Source organism: Dryobates pubescens, chromosome 24 (genome assembly GCF_014839835.1).
Source record: "Dryobates pubescens isolate bDryPub1 chromosome 24, bDryPub1.pri, whole genome shotgun sequence".
Lineage (NCBI taxonomy): Eukaryota > Metazoa > Chordata > Aves > Piciformes > Picidae > Dryobates > Dryobates pubescens.
The window spans coordinates 4,028,372-4,049,385 of NC_071635.1; the positions used below are offsets into that span (position 1 = coordinate 4,028,372).

A 21,014-nucleotide genomic window follows, 5' to 3' on the forward strand; every position below is an offset into this window, starting at 1 on the left:
TGCCATCCTCAAATGAGCTTTGTGGATGAGGGGAACAGTCAGTCTCGCTGTTCCTAAAGTAAGTGAAGACTGGCAAATCAACATCTGATTTTTCCTTGCCTTCGTTGTAAGTATTCTCTATCAGTCCCTAGTTGAAAGGGTGAAAGACACTTGAATTAACAGCATCTTGAAGTGCCATCTGGACTGTTTGAACCAAACTCCCCCTGCAATGGGAAGACCACCATCAGAAGTACCAGTCCAGATGAATTTTTCAACCTTGGCATTTACTAAGGAGGCATGGAAAATGATGGCATTCCACTTAGTTAAAGTCTTCAGTTTAATGTTAGATTGAAGTTCTAGAATAAAATGCTTGGCCAAAATAGGTACAGTAGGCACACCTCAGTCCTGGTTTAGATTTTCACCCAAAAGCCTGATTCTCCAATGGAATATGCAGACACTTCTCTGCCCTTTGAAAAATCAAGTTTTTCCTCTGCTTCCCCCTTCCCTGGGGATTTACAGCCCTTGCTGTAGTTACCCAGCTCTAACAGCTGCCTACATTTAGAGCGGTTAGATGAAAAAAGCACTTTCCCTTCTTGGGCTCTGTCACCTAAGAACATGTTTCTGTAGCTTGGAAAAGGCAACTTGTGGCTCTCTTTGATCTTTAGATCAACAGGATGATCAGGAAAGGACGGAGGAAAGACTGGCCCACATTGCTGATCATCTTGGATTCAGCTGGACAGGTAAAATGCATGCTGCCTACTCCAGAGAGAAAGGAGGGCAGCAGCCCTCCTTTTTTTCAGCACAGTTCCTGATTATCTAAAGATGTTTTATAGAAAGATTTCAGTAGCTGTCTTCTGGTTACTAAGATCCCTGTAGCCTCTGAGGTAAGAGCTCAGATGCAGAGGTGAGGACTCTGCACTTGCTGGGGATCTCCAGAGGGAAAACTGTTAAGTATGGGCACATGGAAAAGAGGTGGTGTATGGGACCCTGCTCCTCTGTGCAAAATGCAACAGCTCTGTCTAGGAGATAAATGAGCAGAGGAACACACATCATCTGTGTTCGGGAACTTCTGAGCTGGGACACATGGGGGATAAATGACATCAAATTGTTTGTAACAACCACTTCAGTATTGTGGATTTAACAGATCTGAGACAGTTACCGCTGGGGGAGGCAAGGGAAAGCGACACAGAACAAAACACAGATGTCTGTCACTGAAAACTTGGCTCAGGAGTGTTTACAAAGAACCACCACCATGCTGGGTCAAACTCTGCAATCCAGCAAAACATTGCTGCAAAACCCAGTTAAATCAGGCCCACGCTCTTTTGTGTCTATCCCTAGAGAAGTACCATGCTCCTGAACATAAGCAAGACTCTAGGGGTTAGAGTTGCACACCAGAGAAAAAAGTGTTAACACCTGATGATGAAGATTCTGCTCCACACTGGTTTTACAGGCACCTCCAAACTCTATGCAATATTTCATTGGTACTTTTTATCTTACTCACCCTCTTCCTTTCCTGTCCTCCATTTCAAACCATGGAGAAGACTTGGAGTATGTCACTCATCCCAACATGGATGATCTTGAAATCAGGAGGGCTTCTGTCTCTGCAAAGTAACAGATCAGGCATCTGCTGAAAAGTTTTGTTCAGGCTTACCTGACTCCCTAGGATTTGAATCTAATGTGTAGTGACTCTGTATTTGCTGAGGTTTACAGCTGCATCGGTTTGCAAGCCTGGAAATCAGGTTAGCTGGGGTTGGGGGTTAGGGTTCTCTCCATCCTGTCAAAACATGGCACTCTCTCCAAAATCAGTCCATGCCACCACAGTGAGAATGACAGTGGAACAGAATATTAATCCTTTGTGAAAGAAGCAGAAATCTAGAGACCAAATCCCACATGTCTTCCAGGATTTAACTCATGAGCTGACCTTTTTCAGCAGCTGCAGCTTAGTTTGGTGGTGGCAGAAAGCTTGCCCTGGTTATGGACACAATAAAAATGCTACAAATTATTAACCCCATTCTCTTTTTTTGGAGGAAGCCTGAGCATATGCTGCATCAGGAGGACACTGGTTATTCTTAGTTTCACAAGCTCAGTTTTTGGTTTTCAACTGTAATTCAGAGGTACTTGCTTTTCTTTAAACAAAACAAGTCCAAGGGAACAGTGGTATGATTATTTATGAGCTCTACAAAATCATACCATGGCTTGAGTTGAAAGGGACCTTAAAGACCATCTAGTTCCAACCCCCCTGCCATGGGCAGGGACACCTCCCACTAGACCAGGTTGCTCAAGGCTCTTAAACACTTCCAGGGATGAGGTGTTCACAACTTCTCTTCACATTCCAGTGTTTCAGCACTCTCATAGTCAAAAACTTCTTCCTAACTTCCCCCTGTCCCTTCTGCCAGACCAGACTGGTGGCCCTCTGGTATCAGCATCTTCCTCAGCTGCTATCAGAAGATCAAGAAATGCATGTCACAGATAGCAACATGTGATGCCCTGGGTAAACACTGGTTATAATCCTGTCTAAGTGAGGAGGATCAAGGGGCTAGGATGCTTGGAGCCCAGTGGCTATAGAGTCCAGGAGCCAGCCTGATCCCAGTAGTTTAGATCTTTTGTAGTTCTTTTACTACATTTTCATCCAGGTTTCTGGCATACTCAGCACTTCAGAATCTACTAAGCATGGAGCTCTGTAGCTCGTATGCCGTTTCTGCAGCTGCCCTCCATTTGACAGCTCATCACTGCTGGACTTTGTCAGCAATGGTGTATCTCAGAGCTAGGAATGGCAGACACAGAAGGAAGGCTCACACACATCCATCACTTCCAGGCATAAAGCATTTCTGCCTTTGTCATAGACTTACTGCTTAACAGTGTCTCCAAGTGTAACATGAGGCACATACAAGCAAAGAGACTTTGGTTTCAGAGAAGTTTGTATCCATGTTGACTCTGACAGCTGAAGAATAGATGTAAGGTGAGGAAGAAGGCAAAGGTGTCATTACAGAGATGGGTTTGTTTTTCAGAGCTGGCAAGAGAGCTGGATTTCACAGAAGAGCAAATCCACCAGATCCGAATTGAAAATCCTAACTCACTTCAAGACCAGAGCCATGCACTCCTCAAGTACTGGCTGGAAAGGGATGGGAAGCACGCCACAGGTTTGTTTCCAGTTCCAGTACCTATAACTGTCTCAGCTTTCTCAGCTGACAGAATTGTGCCACAATCACAAGAAGGAAATCTGGGCAAAGTTAAGGCTAAAAAGACTGACCATATTGTGTACTAAAGTTTTTAAGCTAGTATCTACAACATAGCATATCACAGGACTCTCAGAGAAAGGAGTTTAATCCTGTTCATTTGAGGGTGAGGCAGAACATCTTCCAGCAAGCAGAGTGGTGTAACATGGTGTTGTTCTAATGCCACAGATACAAACCTTACCCAGTGTCTCACCAAAATCAACCGGATGGACATCGTTCACTTGATGGAGACCAGCGGCATCGACCCCATGCAGGCCCATGGCACTCGCACCTACGCCGAAATCGAGCAGACAATAGGACTGGACCACAGTGAAGGTAAACGGCTCCTGGGTGAGACTGCCCAGGAGTGATTCCCCATCTAGCACCAGCCTCTGGTCTGAGATGTCTGACTTGGACAGTCTGGTAAATCTGATCCCTGAGCACTAGAATCTCGTTCTGAAAGCACAGATAATATGCATGATTGAAAGCACATCACACAGGTCACTATTTCAGCAAGTAGCAGATCTCTGCATTAGCTGATTCTTAGGAAGCACATCAATTGTCAGAAACTACTGCAAATACTTATACCAAATTTAGGGTTTTTTGGGCTTAAAAAAGTACTTTCAGAAGAGTAAAGAAGGTTGCGTTAGGATAAGTAAAAGGAAAACTACTTTGCCCTTTGGAAGAGCCCTTGGATTCAAGCATCCAGGAGACTGAAGTTCTGCCATGATGCTGCTGGCTTTTAGAAGTTCAGTAGATTAGATCAGTGGTTGTAAACTAAAGAAACACCTCCAAATGATGAGAAAGAAACAGAATTCCATGTTCTGGAAGTGATACTTCACTTCTTACACATCCTCAACTTCATATGAAACTGACAGTTCAGAAAATTATTAGGCAGCTACCAAAAAAAGCGCCACCTTTCAGACCGTTCATGGATGGTTGATCGCTGTAATTAGCATTCTGATCTCACAGATGATTAGTTTTAGAGTCTTAACCTCCATGTCCAGCTCAAACTCAGCCCAAGCAGTTCTGTTTCCCTGCAGTGAATGAGGCTAATAAGGAAAAAGGCAAAGCATGTGGCCTGTAGCCTGTGGAACAGAGAGGCAGATGCTGTTTTATAGTTTGTTTTGAGATTATGGGTTGGGTGGACACATTTATATGCTTCAAAGCACATGAATTAGCTAGGTGCACATAAATGCACCTAGTCCTCTGTGAATGTCTTTGTCCATACTTGTGTAGTAATTTTTTTTCCATAAGCTGATAAATCATGGATGATAGGGAAAAAAGTCTGTCTAAACCCTATCCTAATCTGCTAGGAAAAAACCCTGCTGTGAACCTTTCTTCATGCTTTGAGAGTTTCATAATCAATTACTCTGGGTAAATTTCTGGGTGTGTTTTATTTTGCCCATGACTGCTAGGATTTATTATTTAGCAGTGGTAGTGGTACTGCAGTGTTCCTTCAGACACTTAGGGAGGTTCTGTTCTCTCCCACTCAGGAGCTCTGTACATTTCAGGTGATGTGTTGCAGCCAAGGATTTTAAATGCACATGGAGAACAACAGGGACTTCCTGCATTCTGGTAGGACTTGTAATGACATTTCTCATCTCTGTTTTTTAAAGGGTTTTCTGTGCTGCCAGAAGAACTATACAGTTCAAGACATAAGAGGGAAGAACAACAGAGAATATCTAAAGACAGTGAGCAGACTGAACACCCTCCTATTGTCTCAGAGGAAGATGTGTCTGTCAGTTATTCTCCTTTTCAGGACAGTACTCCCAGGAGTGAGGCAGAAGTGTCAATGGCTGAGCTCCTGAGACAAGCACATAAGGAACAAATAGAAGCTGAATTCTCAGGGAAACACCAAGATCTGCCAGAAAAACCATCTGCTGCACAACACGAGTATTTGTAAGTGTCAAAGGACCACAACAAAACCCCTGTGGAGTGGATTATCTCTTCTCTGTGTAATTGCTCATCAGACAGTGTGATTAGGCATTGGTTGGGGCTGTCCAACCCCTCTAATTGTTAATTACCAAACACAATCATGACTCCTTAACATCAGCCATTGGTTTGGGCCTGCTGTCATTCCTAACCATTAATTACTGAACATACTCATCACCCTGTGTTATGAGGCCTTTCTTCCTTCCTCCTTCATTCAAAATAACATTAAAAATATTTTTGTCTTAAATTCCTATTTCATAAGGCTCCAGAATGGTAAACAGACACTTCCCTGGCTCAGGAAGAGGAGAGGGATTCCTAGCCAGATTCCCCTGGAGCTACTGTCAAGGAGTACCAATTCTTTCTAGCATTTTCTAGACAAGATAACAGAAATGTAACAATATTTGATCAGTGCATAATGTTTCTGTCTTGGCTTAAGCCCAACCAGCAACTAAGCACCACACAGCGGCTTGCTGACTCCTGCCCCTCCACATGTGATGGAGAGGAGATCACACAAAAAGGTAAAACTTGAGGGTTAAGAACACTTTAATGACTAAAATAAGCAAATAAAATTACAGGAACAATATTAATAGTAATTGCACTGGAAAAAAGACTGTAACAAAAACAATACCAACATAACTTCCACACTGAATCCAAGCCACAGCACTGTACCAGCTGCTAGGGAGAAAATTTAACTCTATCCCAGCCCAAGCCAGGCTAAGTCCTTGTAGCATTTGGAAAGCAGAGCGTGGTAGTAACTCCCCTTGAACCTGTAATTCACAGTGTCACACCTCCAGGAACAGAACAGGCTGCAGCTCCAGGAACTGCAAAAGCAGCAAGTGAAAAATCTGCACCTTTCAGTGTGGCAGAGAGAGAAAAAACATCACCACAGCCCCCATCATCTGCTCACAGAGATGACTCTCCCATCATTCAAGAACCTGAGGACTCCCAGCTCCATCAGGATGACCCCTCTCAGAGGAGAAGTAGTCTAGTGATAGTGGAGTCAACTGATGAACAGACAGAAAAGTTTGGAAGAGGCTATGAAGAGGAATCATTAGAAAAGGTAAATAACAACATTACCTGAAAGTAATTGACACAAAAGAACAAATTTTATGTCTCACTCATTCCTTCCTTCCAAAACTCAGATCCTGAAGCTTAGACTGTAACTCTGGTTCTGCTACCCTCACTTGGTCTTGGCCTGTGACAGTTCTGTCCACACAGGTGAAAGAAAACTAGTGTAAACAACAGCTGCAGAAACAAACCTTGTACATGTGAAAGCTGAAAACCAGATGGAACAAAAGCCAGAGGGATAACATTAAAGGCTTATGAGGAGTTATAGAATTGTTTTGGTTGGAAAAGACATTTTAGATCAAGTCCAGTCATTAACCCTGCACTGCCAAGTCACCACTAGACCAGGAGTAGCTCAAAGCAGCATGAAGAATGACATGGAAAACACTGCAAAGTTGGTGAGGGTGGACAAGGGGCAGCAGGATGTAGATTGCAGAATAATAAGGAAGAAAAGAACTTGAGAATAGCATTTATGTAGCATGCAGGCTATACAGAAAAATGGAGCTAGGGGATGGAAGCAAAGAGAAAAATCTACATGAAGTAGGTCGATGGCTGTGTAAGACAAAGGAACCTTACTGGACTGTTGGGAGAGGGGAAGATGTCAGGAGGCAATGAAAGAAAGCAACTGTCAGTATTTCCCAAGTAGCAGAGCACTAAGATGATCTTCTAGATTTGGTATCACAAAGACTCACCCTTCTTTTCAATATGCTAATGAACAGCAAAAGTGTAGGCAAGTGGCCAAAGCCTCCCACCCCCATCGGCGTTTCCCAAGTTAATGCCAGGTAAGAGCCCAAAACCCTAAAAGCAGAAGTTTTCAGAAGTGGAGATGGCTTTAGGTGCAAACAAGACAGAGCCTGTAGGCATTGTTAGTGCCACCTACAACAGAGTGCTGCTTCCATGCTCCCACCAGGAGTTAGCTGAGGAATTAGGAGTGCTGGCGCTGAGCTCGGACGAGGATGAGGTGGTCACTACCAGGGTCATTCGCCGCCGGGTGATCATTCAGGTACCGGGTGCTGAATGACTGCCTGGAGCCTGGCGACATCTTGAGGCATGTGCAGATCTGCAGTGGCCCTGAATGATGCATGGGCATTGGATGAGCTGTTCAAAACCTTTCCTTGAAGGCAGGATTACAGTAATACTGCTAACCCAGCTCTAAACTGCTTAGACACCTCAGCAGGAGGACAGAGTGTTCTCAGCCCCATAAACAGCACCTTCAACTAACATCTCTTTGCCTGTCCTTTGTGACATAACTTTCCTCTGCATGCCTTTCTAAGGGTTTCTTTGCACAAGTTTTTTTCCTAACATCTCTTTTTTCCCCCCCCAATCTTTAACCAATTAACCAATTTTAAAACTGCTTCAAGTTACCTACATGAAGGCCTTGCTTCATAAAACATTGTTCTTTGTCATACAGGCTGATAGTATGCCTGAAATGCCACCAGAAACAGTCACAGAAGAGCAGTACACAGATGAACATGGCCACACAGTGGTAAAGAAGGTATTGTCAGCTGTGCCCCTTGCTACCTTCTTACTCTCCAGTAAAGGGAAGGATAAATACAGCCACATATGTGCCAGATTTCCTTTTGTGAAGGGGCAAGATTTTTAAGAGCAAAGTGTGGGGAGAACCGAATTTCCTGCTTTGTTCAAAGAATTATTTCTGATTTGCAAGATCATTTTATATTAGTTTGTAACTTGACATATTTTGTTACTTTTTCCACTTAAAGCCAATGAAAATTCTGCATACTTCCATGTTCCTGGGAAAAAAGGGGGTTTGAACAAAAAAATCCCTGCACGAACCACAACGGTTTTATTTTGGATCACATTAATGGACCTAATGGAGGGCTGAGTCACCTAAACCTGCACATAAGAACTTAAAAATCTCTACCAGGTGTTGCTGACTTTCCATATCTGGACATACAGTTCAGTTTTTATGGCACAGAGATTATAAATTACTGTATGTATAAAGCACACATTTCCTTGTATGATGGCCTCCTAAAGTAAGCTTTTTCAGGCCATGCTTACAAAAGTGAATTCTGCACAGCATGGTGCTCCCGGTTTTATCTGACAAATGCTCTGCAGGTCTTTTACACATAGTCTGAATTCTGCTGGTAGCAAACTCCCCATTTTTTTTGTCTCCCAGGAAAACATCACAGACCCAGCTGGAATTGCCAGAGCAACAGCATACTTTTCCCAGTTATTCAGGATTCTGCACTTATGAGATTCCAAAGCACTGGAGGTGCCCAGCATCCTAGGCTTGCACCTATGCTATCCCACATCACCCTGCAGAGGTGATGACAATCCTGAGTACCAATACCAGATTAGGCCCACAACTGTTAATTGTATTGCACTATAAACAAGTGTTATAGAATCAATAAGGTTGGAAAAGACCTTAGATATCATCCAGTCCAACCTATCACCCAACACCTCATGAGTAACTAAACCATGGCTTCAAGTGCCATACCCAATCCTCTTTTGAACACCTCCAGGGACTGTGACTCCACCACCTCCCTGGGCAGCACACTCCATGGCCAATAGTTTTTCCCCGAAAGTTTTCTCCTCACCTCAAGCCTAAACTTGCCCTGGCACAGCTTGAGACTGTGTCCTCTTGTTCTGGTGCTGGTTGCCTGGGAGAAGGGACCAACCCCCACCTGTCTACAACCTCCTTTCAGGTAGTTGTAGAGAGTAATAAGGTTTCCCCTGACCCTTCTCTTCTCCAGGCTATACATCCCCAGCTCCCTCAGCCTCTGCTCACAGGGCTGTGCTCCAAACCCCTCCCCAGCTTTGTTGCCCTTCTCTGGACACGTTCAAGTGTCTCAGTGTCCTTCTTAAAGTGATGGGCCCAGAACTGGACACAGTACAGCAAAGTGAAAACCTTAGTCCCTCTGAAGGAACATATACAGCAAGTGAGGTGATAACACAGCTCTGAGGAGCATCAGAGTTCTGAGACCCAGACAATAAGTCTACACTGTGACCAGTGACGGTTAGCTAGAATGATTTGTTTTAACACATGCTGGTCAGATCTGTCATTACCATCACAGCCTCACTTTGGCTGTCATGGTTTGAACTCAGCTGGCAGCCAAACAACATAGGAATGGTAATAACAGAATAGACAAAGAAGTGATGCAGAGTGCAGCTGCTCACCATCCCCCAACCAATGCTCAGCCTGTTCTTGGCTAGTGATCCTGGAGGAGAGAATCCCAAAGCCACAACCCCAGAAGAGCCTGCGGCACCCTCGTCTACATACTGAGCATGACATATGATGTGGAATAGTCCCCTGGCCAGTAAGGGTCTGTTGCTCTGGTAAATAAAACCGATAGCCACAGGTCCTTGTCTATGTATCTGTTAAAGCCTGACCCACTAGTAGGAAAAAGATGCCCTTTGAGTAGAAAATGTTGTATAAGAATTTTTAAATTGAAGCATCTGAACCACAAGGATAAACATAAGAAGGAACACACTGCTGTTACTTCTTCAGGAACAAAGCTCTATTTCATTCCTTCAGGTCACTAGAAAGATCATCCGGAGATATGTGTCTCCAGATGGCACAGAGAAAGAGGAAGTCCTAATGCAAGGAGCACCACAAAGCCCTGTCACTGTGGAAGAAGGAGATGGCTATTCCAAAGTTGTAAAACGGGTCGTGCTGAAGAGCAGCAGTGAGCAGACAGAGGTCAGAGCTTCCGCTTCCCTTGGCAGAAAGCAGCAGTACGCTGGCAGTGTGCTTACTAACCACAGCTGACCCATGCCAGCTCTGAACAATACTTTGAAAAGCTTTCTTGCAGATGGAAAGGCCTCAAAATAGAAAGAGGCAAGGTGGAGAGTGGGCAGGGAAAAAGGACAGTTTTCTCTGAAAATAAGTCAGGATACAGATTCTGTGATGTAGGGGAAGCACCAAATTGATCAAGCAAGCAGCTTCCTACCACAGGTAGATAAATGGCAAATGTGTACATTACAGACACATCAATATACTGCACACATCTGTCCATATACCTCTTACTCTAATAAGAAGATTAGTGAATGTAGCAATGAAATGATCTGATGTTCTCTACCTTTCTTTTCTGTAACTAAGCCCTTCTATATACAGCTGTATTAGGTTTAACTTCCTGCTGTGCTCTTTGCTTTGAAGGGGCTAAAATAAATAGCACTAATTTCGTCTTGTTTGTAGAGCCAGGTCATTAAAAAGAAACCCCAACCTGGCAAGGTAAGTGCTTTTCAGTTTATCTTCCCCTGCCTCACTTCACCAGGTAGCCCTGCAGAGGTCTCTATCAGTCCAATTAAGGCTGTGACAGAGGGCCACAAGCAACTGGGGGGTTGCTTTCAGCAGCATTGCAATGGAAACTAACATTTAACAAGCAGTCATTAGAAATGCTAAGAACATGAGTGGCCAGAATTAATCATCAGAATTAATTCTCTAGGACTAAAGTAACAAGGAGATAATTTTTCTCTGACCATACTAGAACTACTGTTTGTCATATGGAACCCATATACATTAAGTACATATCTTGCCAAATAACATCAAGTTTGTCACTTTCCCATGGTAACCTAAAGTTCTGGCCTGTGGCTCCTGTAGGAGTTCCTTGGTTTTGTCTCAGAAGAATTATCTTAAGAGATGGACTGGTACCAGATATTCACAGTGCCTGTGTGAACACAGCGTGAGGTCCACTTGTGGCTTGGTGTAACTGCCATTCTGAGAAGGATGGTCACTAAAAGCATTGGTAGTAGCCATTATGTAATTCATATCCAGGCTCCTTCTGCTTTCTCATTTACAGGTGACCCTGTCTGAACCTGCTGTTTTGTCTAGTGCCTCCAAATTCCAGTCTGAACCAGTTGAAGGCCGGAAGGTCAGCAAAGTCATAAAGACCACAGTAGTGCAAGGAGAGAGAACAGAGAAACACCTGGGGGATGCCAGCTTAGCTACTGATCTTCCGTCAGCCAAAGAGGACTTTGAAGAGGTAAGAGCTCCTTTTAAACATGAATATTAAAATCAGTGTCACAGCATACCCAGGGACAAATTCTGCCCTACTGAAAGCTCTGGTGGTGGAGCATCATACTCAAATATTGAGGATAAAAGCTCTGCTGTATTTGGTTGTGTTATAAAAGGACTTGTACATGAAGAGTGTGTGTGGGAAGCTAACGCTACACAACTAGCTGTGGAACATTTTAGGATTCTAAAACAAGTCCCACAGAAGCTTTAAGTAAAGTTGTTGGAAATCATGGATGTGGTTACTCGTAACGGTAAGTCATCTGTTACCATCCATGGAGCTCATTTTAGAAATGGATAGTTATGTCTGGGTACCTTGAGGTATTCATTTGTCTTTGAAACAAAGATTCAGCTACCAGCTCATTAGTACCTCTCCTGTGCCTTTCCAGTAAGTTTAGACATCTCAGTAACAAGAGCAAGGAACTGAGAGCCCTTTACTCTTAATCCATTTTATTGTCCCTTTGAGAGATCTTGACAAAAAGAAAATAAGCAGCAGACACTGTCCTGGAGAGGTTCAAAGACATGGCCTGGGAATTAACAGGCTTTTCCCAGCTTGCAGCTTCTGGTCTGGTAAATCTAGAAGGCTGCAGAGAATAGCAGAGGCAAACCCACATCCAGTCAAAAGGAAAACAAAAATGCTGCAGGGCTTGAGTTGGGCTACTTCAGATCTGGAAAGAAGGTATCAAGACCTGCTTTGGTACACTGAAACTGTCCTATGCAAGAAAGGCAACTGAGCTGTGCACTGAAGAAGGGCGGGTAGATGCTTATTCCTCTGTTCACCATTGTTCAGCTTCATTAACAGAGAGCAGTAAGGGACAAAGAGCAATTATCTTCTCTGTCCTAGGTTTTTCATTCTTGTTTTAATTTGAAGTTTATGTTTTGATTTGAGGCTCTGAGCTATACAGGTAACAAAATGAAAGTCCAGCTGCCCACTTTAGTAGAGAAAGAGATCAGGAAAGAGGACGGATCAGTCATTAAAAGGTTTGGCTTGGCATGTCAATCAGCTGTTACTAGAAAAGTATTAACAAACTCCTAACACATGAGTGGATTTAATGAGTGCCTGAAGTGAAACCACTGGCAGGACCTAAAGCTACATTTGCAAGAGTACTAAAGATTTCTACTAACATTCTGTGACAGGAAGGGATGTGTGCACTGGAGAGGTCTACATTCACTTGAAAAACTTGAGTGGGTGGTGGTGGGGTTAAGGCTGTGTTGGGTTCACCAAGGCAAGCACCCAAGCACCACACAGCTGCTCCCTAACCCTCCTGCCTCCCCTTGGAACAGGGGAGAGAATAGGAACAGCAAAAGTAAAATACCTCATGGACTGAATGGTGACAGTTTAATAAGTGAAGGGAAGAGGGAAGCACAACCAAACACGGGAATGCAAAAGCAATCACTTACCACCTGCCACGAGCAGACCAATGCCCAGCTAGTCACTAACCAATGGTCACCTGCCAAGACATACTCCCTTGGCAGCTTCTTCCTCTGGCCTGTTTTTAGCCCCGAGTATGCTTCTATACAGCAGGGAATTTCCCTCTGGCCAGTTCCAGCCAGCTGCCCTGGCGGTGTGCCTTCCCAAAGGCTTGCTCACCCCCACCCTACTCTCTGAGGGGGCCAGTGGGAAAAAAGGAGAAAGCATTGGTGCTGTGCAAGCACTGCTCAGCAGCAGCCAGAGCACTGCCTGTCACAAACACTGTTTTAGCCCCAAACAGAGAGCAGTGCACCACACAGGCAGCTGTGATGTGGTTTAACTGCACACTGGCCAGACCCAGAGCAAAGGGGTGTCGCTGCCAAGCCTGTTTCATAGCAGGTGACACAAGAATTAGTGGCTGACAGTTAACATTAATCAAGGTTGCTTCAAAAATATTTTTTTGCTAGCAGTTGACTCTGATCATTTAATAATTTGAACATTATCAAAATAGACAAGAGGATACATGAGCTATTTATAGATGTGTGCATGTGATAGTTGAGCCTGAGTAGGAATGAGGCAGGGCAGATAGGAAAATATGTGGGAGAAAAAAACAACCCAAACCAAACCAAGCTACTGTAGCTCAGACAGCAAATGGCTTCATCCCTACCACACACAATGTGAGTCAAGGCTGCTGTGGGCTGGGTATCTTCCACACACCTTCTTCCAGGCCTTTTGAATCTATAGTGGCACTGGGGTGGTGAAGCCAGTGTTAGAAACAGAAAAGGAACATCCTGACCAAACTCTGCAAGCAGTAAAGCCCAGACCAGCTTTAGAGTCAGAGGAGTGATGCCACAAGTACGCACTGGGAGCCAGCTGAGCTGCTGTGCCGGCTTTGGACGAAGGGTGCACATTCTTGCCAAAGCACTCCACCTAGTGAAGGGACCCTTTGGCCATGCAGGTCAGACTCAGAAGTGTCAGCTGTCCCATCAAAATGGAGCTATTCCTGGCTGAGCATGCAGGAATTCCCAAGCATGCTTGGCTTCCCGTGGCCCTCTCAAGGACACTGACCAAAATCTGGGCCTCTGGGCCATGCTAAGCAAGAGACACCCAGCTGTCCTATGACAGCTATGTTTATTTGCTTAGCCCTGGAAGGGACTTGGTGGGTTTTCAGGTTCTGACTAGTAGAGCAAGATGGTTCCAGTGAGGTAAGAGAGTAACAGAATAGCTCAGGACACTACAGCAGCACAGAGGTAGCTTTCCTGGTTGGCAGAACTAAGTGTTTATGAAATTCCTACTCTGCAGGAAATCTTCGTATGCTGAAGATGACTACAGCAAATAGAATCATTGAATCAATAAGGTTGGAAAAGACAAATAGGAAGGTCCTGTCTGAATTTCAGCCCAGGTGGCACATCTGTGTGTTGCAGCATGGTTTTGCTGGGCTAAACCTGTGTGCCTAATTGATGTATAGACATTAACTGCCATGAGTTCACATTATGAAATTCAATGAAAGCAGTGGTGTGTGTTGCATTCGGGAAGCCCCTCTGACCTCAGTAGTGTGCTTAAACTGCCAGTTACTATTCTTCTCATGTTGTTTGACATGAAAAAGCCCTAAAACTGCAGCTGAAAGGGAGCATTTTTTAAAGCCTTCAGGAACTGTGGGCTTTTAAAGAGTTTTCTCATCTGTTTTGTTTCAGGACAATGCTGAGTAAAGCCAGCACACAGAAGAGGACTGTGATGAAGGATCAGTATGGAAAACATGTTCACATAGAGGAGCTGGAAGACACACCAGAAGCACTACCACAGGATGACCTCCAACACGACCTCCAGCAGCTTCTCAGACGCTTCTGCCAAGGGGACTGGAAACAGGAGGCGAAATGAGAAGCTGCCACCCCTCAACACCACCGCATACCATCCATCCCGTGTGCCACCTTCATCTCCTCTAGGTGTAGACATTGTCACCTACATCATCACTGAAGACACTGCCATTTCTACCTGTGCAGACGCAGTGAATCCATTTCTTCTCCCCCTCCCCGTGTTTGATTTTGGGTTTTTGTTACTTTTTACCCTGTAAGCTAATTTGTGACCAAAGATAGCATCCTTCATCTGGGATGATTTATCCACCAACCCGTCGTCTTTGTGCTGTACTGGGAGTTTGTCAGCATCGCCACTTCTTGCTGTCCCTGGGCTTCTGCACTAGCTTCACAAAATCACATTTGTCAAGCCAACTTCATCTACAGGCCTCTTCAAGTGACTATGTACAGGTGTCACAAAACAAGGGAGTTAAAGGTGTAAACTGTATATAGCAAGAGTATTTGGACTTAGGAGACTGCAGACAACACACTGCCTGTGACTACGATTAGCATCATGGATTACAAGGTCTATTGACACTGCTGACCAGCCACCAATGAGATACCGACTGCAAACACAGACTGGCTGAGGAGCAAGCACTGCACATCTGCTGCAGCCATCAGACTTCCAGTGTAGGGATCTGTTATAGCCAATGGCTCTAAGAGTCAGGCCAAAACCTGGAAATTCAGCTGTTCTCTCAAAAAACAGCTGCCTGTGGCCATCAGTGCTTCTCAGACCTTTGGACAGCCACTCACAGATTTCCAGAAAAAGAAAAAACAAACAAAGAAACAAAAAGAACACCCAATTAGGTCCCCAACCTGCTAGCAGCTATATCTACGGCACATCTGCATATGGTATTAAAACCTTCTAGATCCGGACTCGTGGCAGGGCATATTAAACAAAGATAACTACAGTAGTTTCCTCTTTCCATCACTGCTTAGCAAACCACACTGTCTTACTGGTGGTACTTCCTGCTGGCCACTGCACTGTAGATAACTATGGGAGAAAGACTTACCCAGTATACAAGGAGAATAATTAATTCACCGTGTTTTATCAAGATTGCCTCTTATCCGATACATGCATGTGGCATTTGAAGGTCAAACCCAAACCCTCCTGTAACCATGTCAGCTTGTTGGCCCTCTTAGCACTGAGCGAGCAGTTTTTATCTTCCAATCAAGTGTTTTTTAAAAAGGGAGTGCTCACAATCCTTGAAAGGCAGTTTCTGTTCCTATTTTGTTATCTCTCTCTCTCTAATATATATCTTTCTAAATCAACCCTCTGGAACCCATGATAGCATGTCTGCACCTGGCTTTTCAAACAAGGGAACAGAGATCTGACATCCGGGCTGTTCCGTACCTTAATATTCCGTGGAGGGAGCTCTGTAGCCTTTTAGCATATACAATACACACAGACACACACTAAATGTTTTTAAACAGCAATTTGATTTTTTAGTAGTCTACTTAAAACCAGAGCAAACCAGATCCTCTCCTCTAGGAGCAGCACCTTTGCCAAGCGTATCTGGCCTTCCACCATTATTGGGTTGTTTGGCTTTTTTTAAGGACTCACTCAGTGCTCAGAACAAGGGCACGTCCTCACTAAGGTAACGATGCCAAATGCACAAAAAAACATCTTGGGAGTCGTGGCTTCCTGCAGGAAAAGTGACCCAAGGTGCTGTGCTAATGTCTGGGGTTTTGGCAAGCAGGAAAACAAAACAACACAAAAGTGGGGGGGAGGGAGGGGGAAACCGAAACAAGCGGTTTTGGCAGCCAAACCAAACGAGACCCACAAGGAACCATTTCACAAGGCCATGGCTTTCTGATTGTCAGAGACAGCACAGGATGATCTTCAAGGATGGGGCTCTAAAGAAATGCATTTCTGTTGTGTTACTTGCGGTGCAGATGATGTTCTGTGTAACAACATAATGGTTATTCACCTCTTATTTTGATTTTTTGCTGTGTTATCAAAGAACTTGAATACTGTGAGAAGAAGTGAATTTTAAGTTGACGAATCAGCATCTTGTTCCCATGGTGATAACACTAATTGAATATATCTATGAGGGCATGTATTAGTTAAAAATTAAAGAAATACAACACTAACAATACATAGCTGCAATGTGTACAATGGCTGATTTAACTAAATAAACATGTACAAGTGTTAAATGTAGCAACAACGCCTCACTCTCTTTTACTGCCAGCACAGCAGAACGAGGGCCAGCTCCTGTCTGGGTGCCTTAGCTACCAATTAGAACCATAGAATGATTTGGGCTGGAAGTGGCCTCCAAAGCTCATCCAGTACAACCCCCCCTGCAGTCAGCAGGGACATCCTCCACTACAGCAGGTTGCTCAGAGCCTTGTTGAGCCTCAGCTTGAAGATCTCCAGGGAGGGGACCTCAACTACCTCCCTGGGCAACATGTTGCAGTGTTCCAGCAGCCTCATGCTAAAGAACTTGTTCCTAACATCCAGTCCAAATCTGCTCTTCTCTCATTTCAAACCACTGTCCCTCATCCTATCCCTGCAGGCTTTTGCAAACAGTCCCTCTGCAGCCTTCTTGTTACCCCTTCAGGTATTGGAAGGCTGCTATAAGGTCTCCCCAGAGCCTTCTCTTCTCCAGGCTGAACAAGCCCAGCTCCCTTAGCCGTCTTCATAGCATATCTTTAATTCTGCTACTGTTGTCAGTCTGTCAGAACAGTCAGATACAAAGATTTTTTAAACCCTGGTTAATAGCTTTTCAAAGCACAACACACTTTCTAGTTACTGACAGACTCTTCCTTCAGATACAGCTCAGACTATTTGTGACAATTACTTTGCTGGTGCAAATGTCTCTGTTTACAGCAGATTTCTCTTGTTTACTGAATCAACACCTGAGTGATCATAACCTGAGACCAAGCTTTGCTGTCCTCCCTGTTCTGCAGGCTGCAATCTTGAGTTATCAAGGTGAAGGAAAACGATACAGAGAAATATGAGTGCAAGACACTTAAAGGCTGTTCCTTGAAATAATGCAAATGAGGGGAATCAGACCCAGGCCTTTTTCTCATTCACCAACAGTGTTTTTTGTGACAAAAATAGAAAACTTGTGCTAATCAGCAGGTTTGAGCCATTAATAAACACAAACCCCTCAATCCCTCCACCCCCAGTCAAATTGAAGACACAGAGAACATGAGGTGCATCTGAAGGAACATATCTTCTCCTTATCCCTGATCCAACTGCCCACAGGGTTTGCCCTTGGCCACAGCACCACTGGATGCCTCCAGTGACTTCAATACAACTTAACTTTTCAAAGGGGTGAGACCAACATCACCTCTGCAGTGCAGGCTTCTCAACATGCTTCTCTCTGTTATTACTAGCAGAGAACGCTTCATGCTACTACTTCCAGCATTACATGCAAAAATGGAGGCAACTAAACTGTATAAAATAAAATGTGTAAGAGCTGGCTGAACCTTCCTGAGACCAGGGAGAATTCACCTCCACCCAGCTTTTGCTGAGCAGCAGCTGGCATCACACAAGACTTTCATTAAATAGCCACTAGAGTGCAGCAAATCATCAGCGAGTAAGGGGCGGGGAGGGGGAAACAACGCAAACCAACTCGCCAAAGAAACCCAACCAAACTTGCACGAATTTTTCAAGTGAAATACTCCACTATTGGAAAGGCAGCCCCCACCCCTTACTGCAAATGTTGCAATTTGGAGCGTGTCTTCCATCTGCCTACATACATACACACACAGAGTTCTCCCCTGCCACAGCAATGGGAAAAGCCAGGTGAAGCAAAGTCTCAATTAGAGCATGCAGATTGCCCTTCATCAAAGCTAATCTCCACGCCCAGGCTGACTTCCATCAGCTGTTCAATTTGTACACAGGGATGTGCAGAGCTCATTCACTGCAAGGTTGTGCTGTTTCGTGCTTCAGCTCCCTCAGAAATTCTCCTTTTTCCTCGGATAACTTTGCTGTACATCAATCTGCAAAGTACCACGGGGCTGTGAAATCATTTCACTAAGCGTTTTCAGTTCCTTTGCGCAGAGTAAGACAGTTAAGTAAGCAAGGCGACTACAGAAAAGGAACCATGTGCTTGCCTTCCACTGATTTCCATGAGGCAGGTTTTATTGGCTCCACTCTGCCAGCATTATTTCTGGATTGCTTTCACAAACTGAGGCCAAATTCTTTCCACAATAATTTAGAAAGAGGAGAGCAGACTTCATGTCAGCAGCTTGACTCAACTCCATTAACCAGCAGTGCTCTAAATCAGCATTTCAAGAACATTTGCACAAGCAATGACTTGTTCAAAGAGGGAAATCTGCACAAGTACATCTCAATCACACACACATACATCAGAAAAAGCAAGTTAAAGACATTCAGAGATGGTTTTGTTGTTACTAATGAAGCTAAACTCTGTTTCCATCTCTCTCTGGCAGTACCAGAGTAACAGTGCCAGTCCCATGGCACAGAATCCGCTGGCAGTAGGGAATTGTGTTAATGAGCATCACAGAATTGGCACACAACCCAAAATTCATTCCAATACAGTGAAGAATGATTTCAGCACTTACCAGTCCATGAAGAGTTTGTGAGACATTAAGCTACCACAGCAGCTAACAGCAACTCCAAGAAGATTCGAGATGACTTCCAACTGCTCAGTGAAGAGCCCAGCTCCACCTCCCCTCTAAGATGGCCGCTGCAGGTGGCAATCTCAGAGGGCGGGAGGTGCAGCTGGCCCCTAACGCAGGTGAGGGCAATCACCTCAGCTCTGAGCTACCTCCTCTAGCTAGAGGTGTCCCTGGTCACTGCAGAGTTGGACTAAACCACCCTCAAAATTGCCTTCCAATCCCAAATGTTCCATCATTCTTATGAAAACTTAGCACAAGGCGCAGTTACACTTCCCCTTTGCAATGGCAAAGAAAAATAAACCCCACCAAACGCATGGAGATCAGAAGCTACTGCAGCTAATGAAGCCTGAGAACAGCTGAGTACACACTGGGGACAGAGATCAGAAAGCACCACAGTCCTCTTAGATAGCATTAGATTCTGCGTGAGTCCCTTCAAACTGGTGCCACAGGATAGATTTACTCCATCTTTGTGTTTTGTTTTCAAGAGCTTGAGGTCATTCACACCAACCTTTAGCAGGTTAACCCATCTCAGACAGGTTTGTGTCCTGCTGCCCCACAGGCACAGATGTGAGCACCATGCCACAGCTATTAGACAGCAAAAAGGCAGTAATACTTAACTGGGCACTCCATCACTTCACACATGCACTCCTTATCGTTTCAGGTAAACCCTTAAGCCATTGACTCAGTCCTGCCACAAACAGCACATGGAAAACCACCCAGCAGGAGAAATGGTGTGACTGTTCCACTGTACTTGGCCCTGGTGAGGCCACAGCTCAAGTACTGGGTTCATTGCTGGGCACCACAGGACAGGAAGCACATTGAGGTCCTGGAGCCTTTCCAGAGAAGAGCAATGTGGCTGGTGAGGGGTTTGGAGGGCATCATACAAGGAGCAGCTGAGGGATGCTTTCCCTGCCCCAAATGGCAACCCCCAACCAGATGGATCACGTCCTAGTGGTCATCCCCGGCCAGATGGCACGTACCCACCACTTCCCACCACTCTCACCCTTCACCAGTGCATTGCATTTGATCTTGTGGAGTTCAGCAGCCTTCAGTTTATTTTCCACCAGAACCCTGGCATTTAACACAGCTGCTTGTGCTGCAGGCTCTGGAAAAACAGGCCTAGCGTTCTCAGTGTGTGCTGGGGTTTTGTTGTTTGGTTGGTTTGTTTTCTTCATTTTTGTTCCCTGAAAGCAAGTAAACCCAAACACATTACCATACCTACTGCATGGTGCTGGCATAGCAACTTGTGTTTTCAGGCACAGCAAGGTCTCATGCTCTGCTTCAAAGAAAGTTTGGTCAGTTTAGCACAGCCACAGATGATACCCAGCTTCCTGCAGCTCAGCTTTCCCTTCTCAGGTACTTGACAGCTTCCTAAAGCTGTTTCCATTTATCAAGGAGGCTTTGAGTGCCTCCTTAGCTGCAGCCCAGTGCCTTTATTTAATAGTGCTTTTAATGACAGCCATTGGCAGGCAGACAGGCATGATTTTCCTTGCTTCCATCTCACCAAAAGCCAGACAGCCTAGAAATATGAGTCTAAACAAATGAGCCATTAGTGCCAGCTGGCTATTGCTAATTGAGTTATATATTTTCTGTATTACATTACATTGTTGCCTAGAGGTCTTTACTTCTGCTCTTAATTTCTCTGGTCCTCTTACTTTATTATCCAAGTGTCACAGCTGGACTGCATACAACAAGAGGTTCTGTGCATTTACTTTAAACATGCTGATAAAAAATAAAGGACTTTGAAAATCTCAGAGTCATTTCTCCAAGGTCTTTGCAACAGAGAGTCTGAAAGACATGGTTTAGAGGGGTGGTAGCTCCTGGCTTGCTCAGGTCCAAAGAGACCTGAGAAGCTGTTGCAGATTTTGAGTGTAGAGAGTGTAGAGGCACTTCAATAGTAACCAGCATCCATGTTCTCTGGCTGCTCTCCTGCACAGGTAGTATTTCAGAGACGAGAAAGCCCTGTACAGGGACAACACCTACAACCAGTATGT

At 44.6% G+C, this 21,014-nt stretch overlaps 1 protein-coding gene across 1 annotated transcript in view; it reads left to right on the top strand.

Annotated features, from left to right (window-relative positions):
- ANK2 (ankyrin 2) overlaps positions 1 to 16,584 on the top strand; it is a 158,002-nt gene extending 141,418 nt beyond the window's left edge. The window contains exons 41-51 of the mRNA XM_054172469.1: positions 645 to 719; positions 2,988 to 3,119; positions 3,384 to 3,530; positions 4,814 to 5,096; positions 5,910 to 6,189; positions 7,105 to 7,197; positions 7,606 to 7,689; positions 9,691 to 9,855; positions 10,955 to 11,137; positions 12,056 to 12,147; positions 14,272 to 16,584. Of these exons, the coding sequence (XP_054028444.1) occupies positions 645 to 719; positions 2,988 to 3,119; positions 3,384 to 3,530; positions 4,814 to 5,096; positions 5,910 to 6,189; positions 7,105 to 7,197; positions 7,606 to 7,689; positions 9,691 to 9,855; positions 10,955 to 11,137; positions 12,056 to 12,147; positions 14,272 to 14,455 (1,718 nt within the window). The 3' untranslated portion in view covers positions 14,456 to 16,584. The remainder of the gene's footprint in view (positions 1 to 644; positions 720 to 2,987; positions 3,120 to 3,383; positions 3,531 to 4,813; positions 5,097 to 5,909; positions 6,190 to 7,104; positions 7,198 to 7,605; positions 7,690 to 9,690; positions 9,856 to 10,954; positions 11,138 to 12,055; positions 12,148 to 14,271) is intronic.
- Positions 16,585 to 21,014: the final 4,430 nt, after the last annotated feature.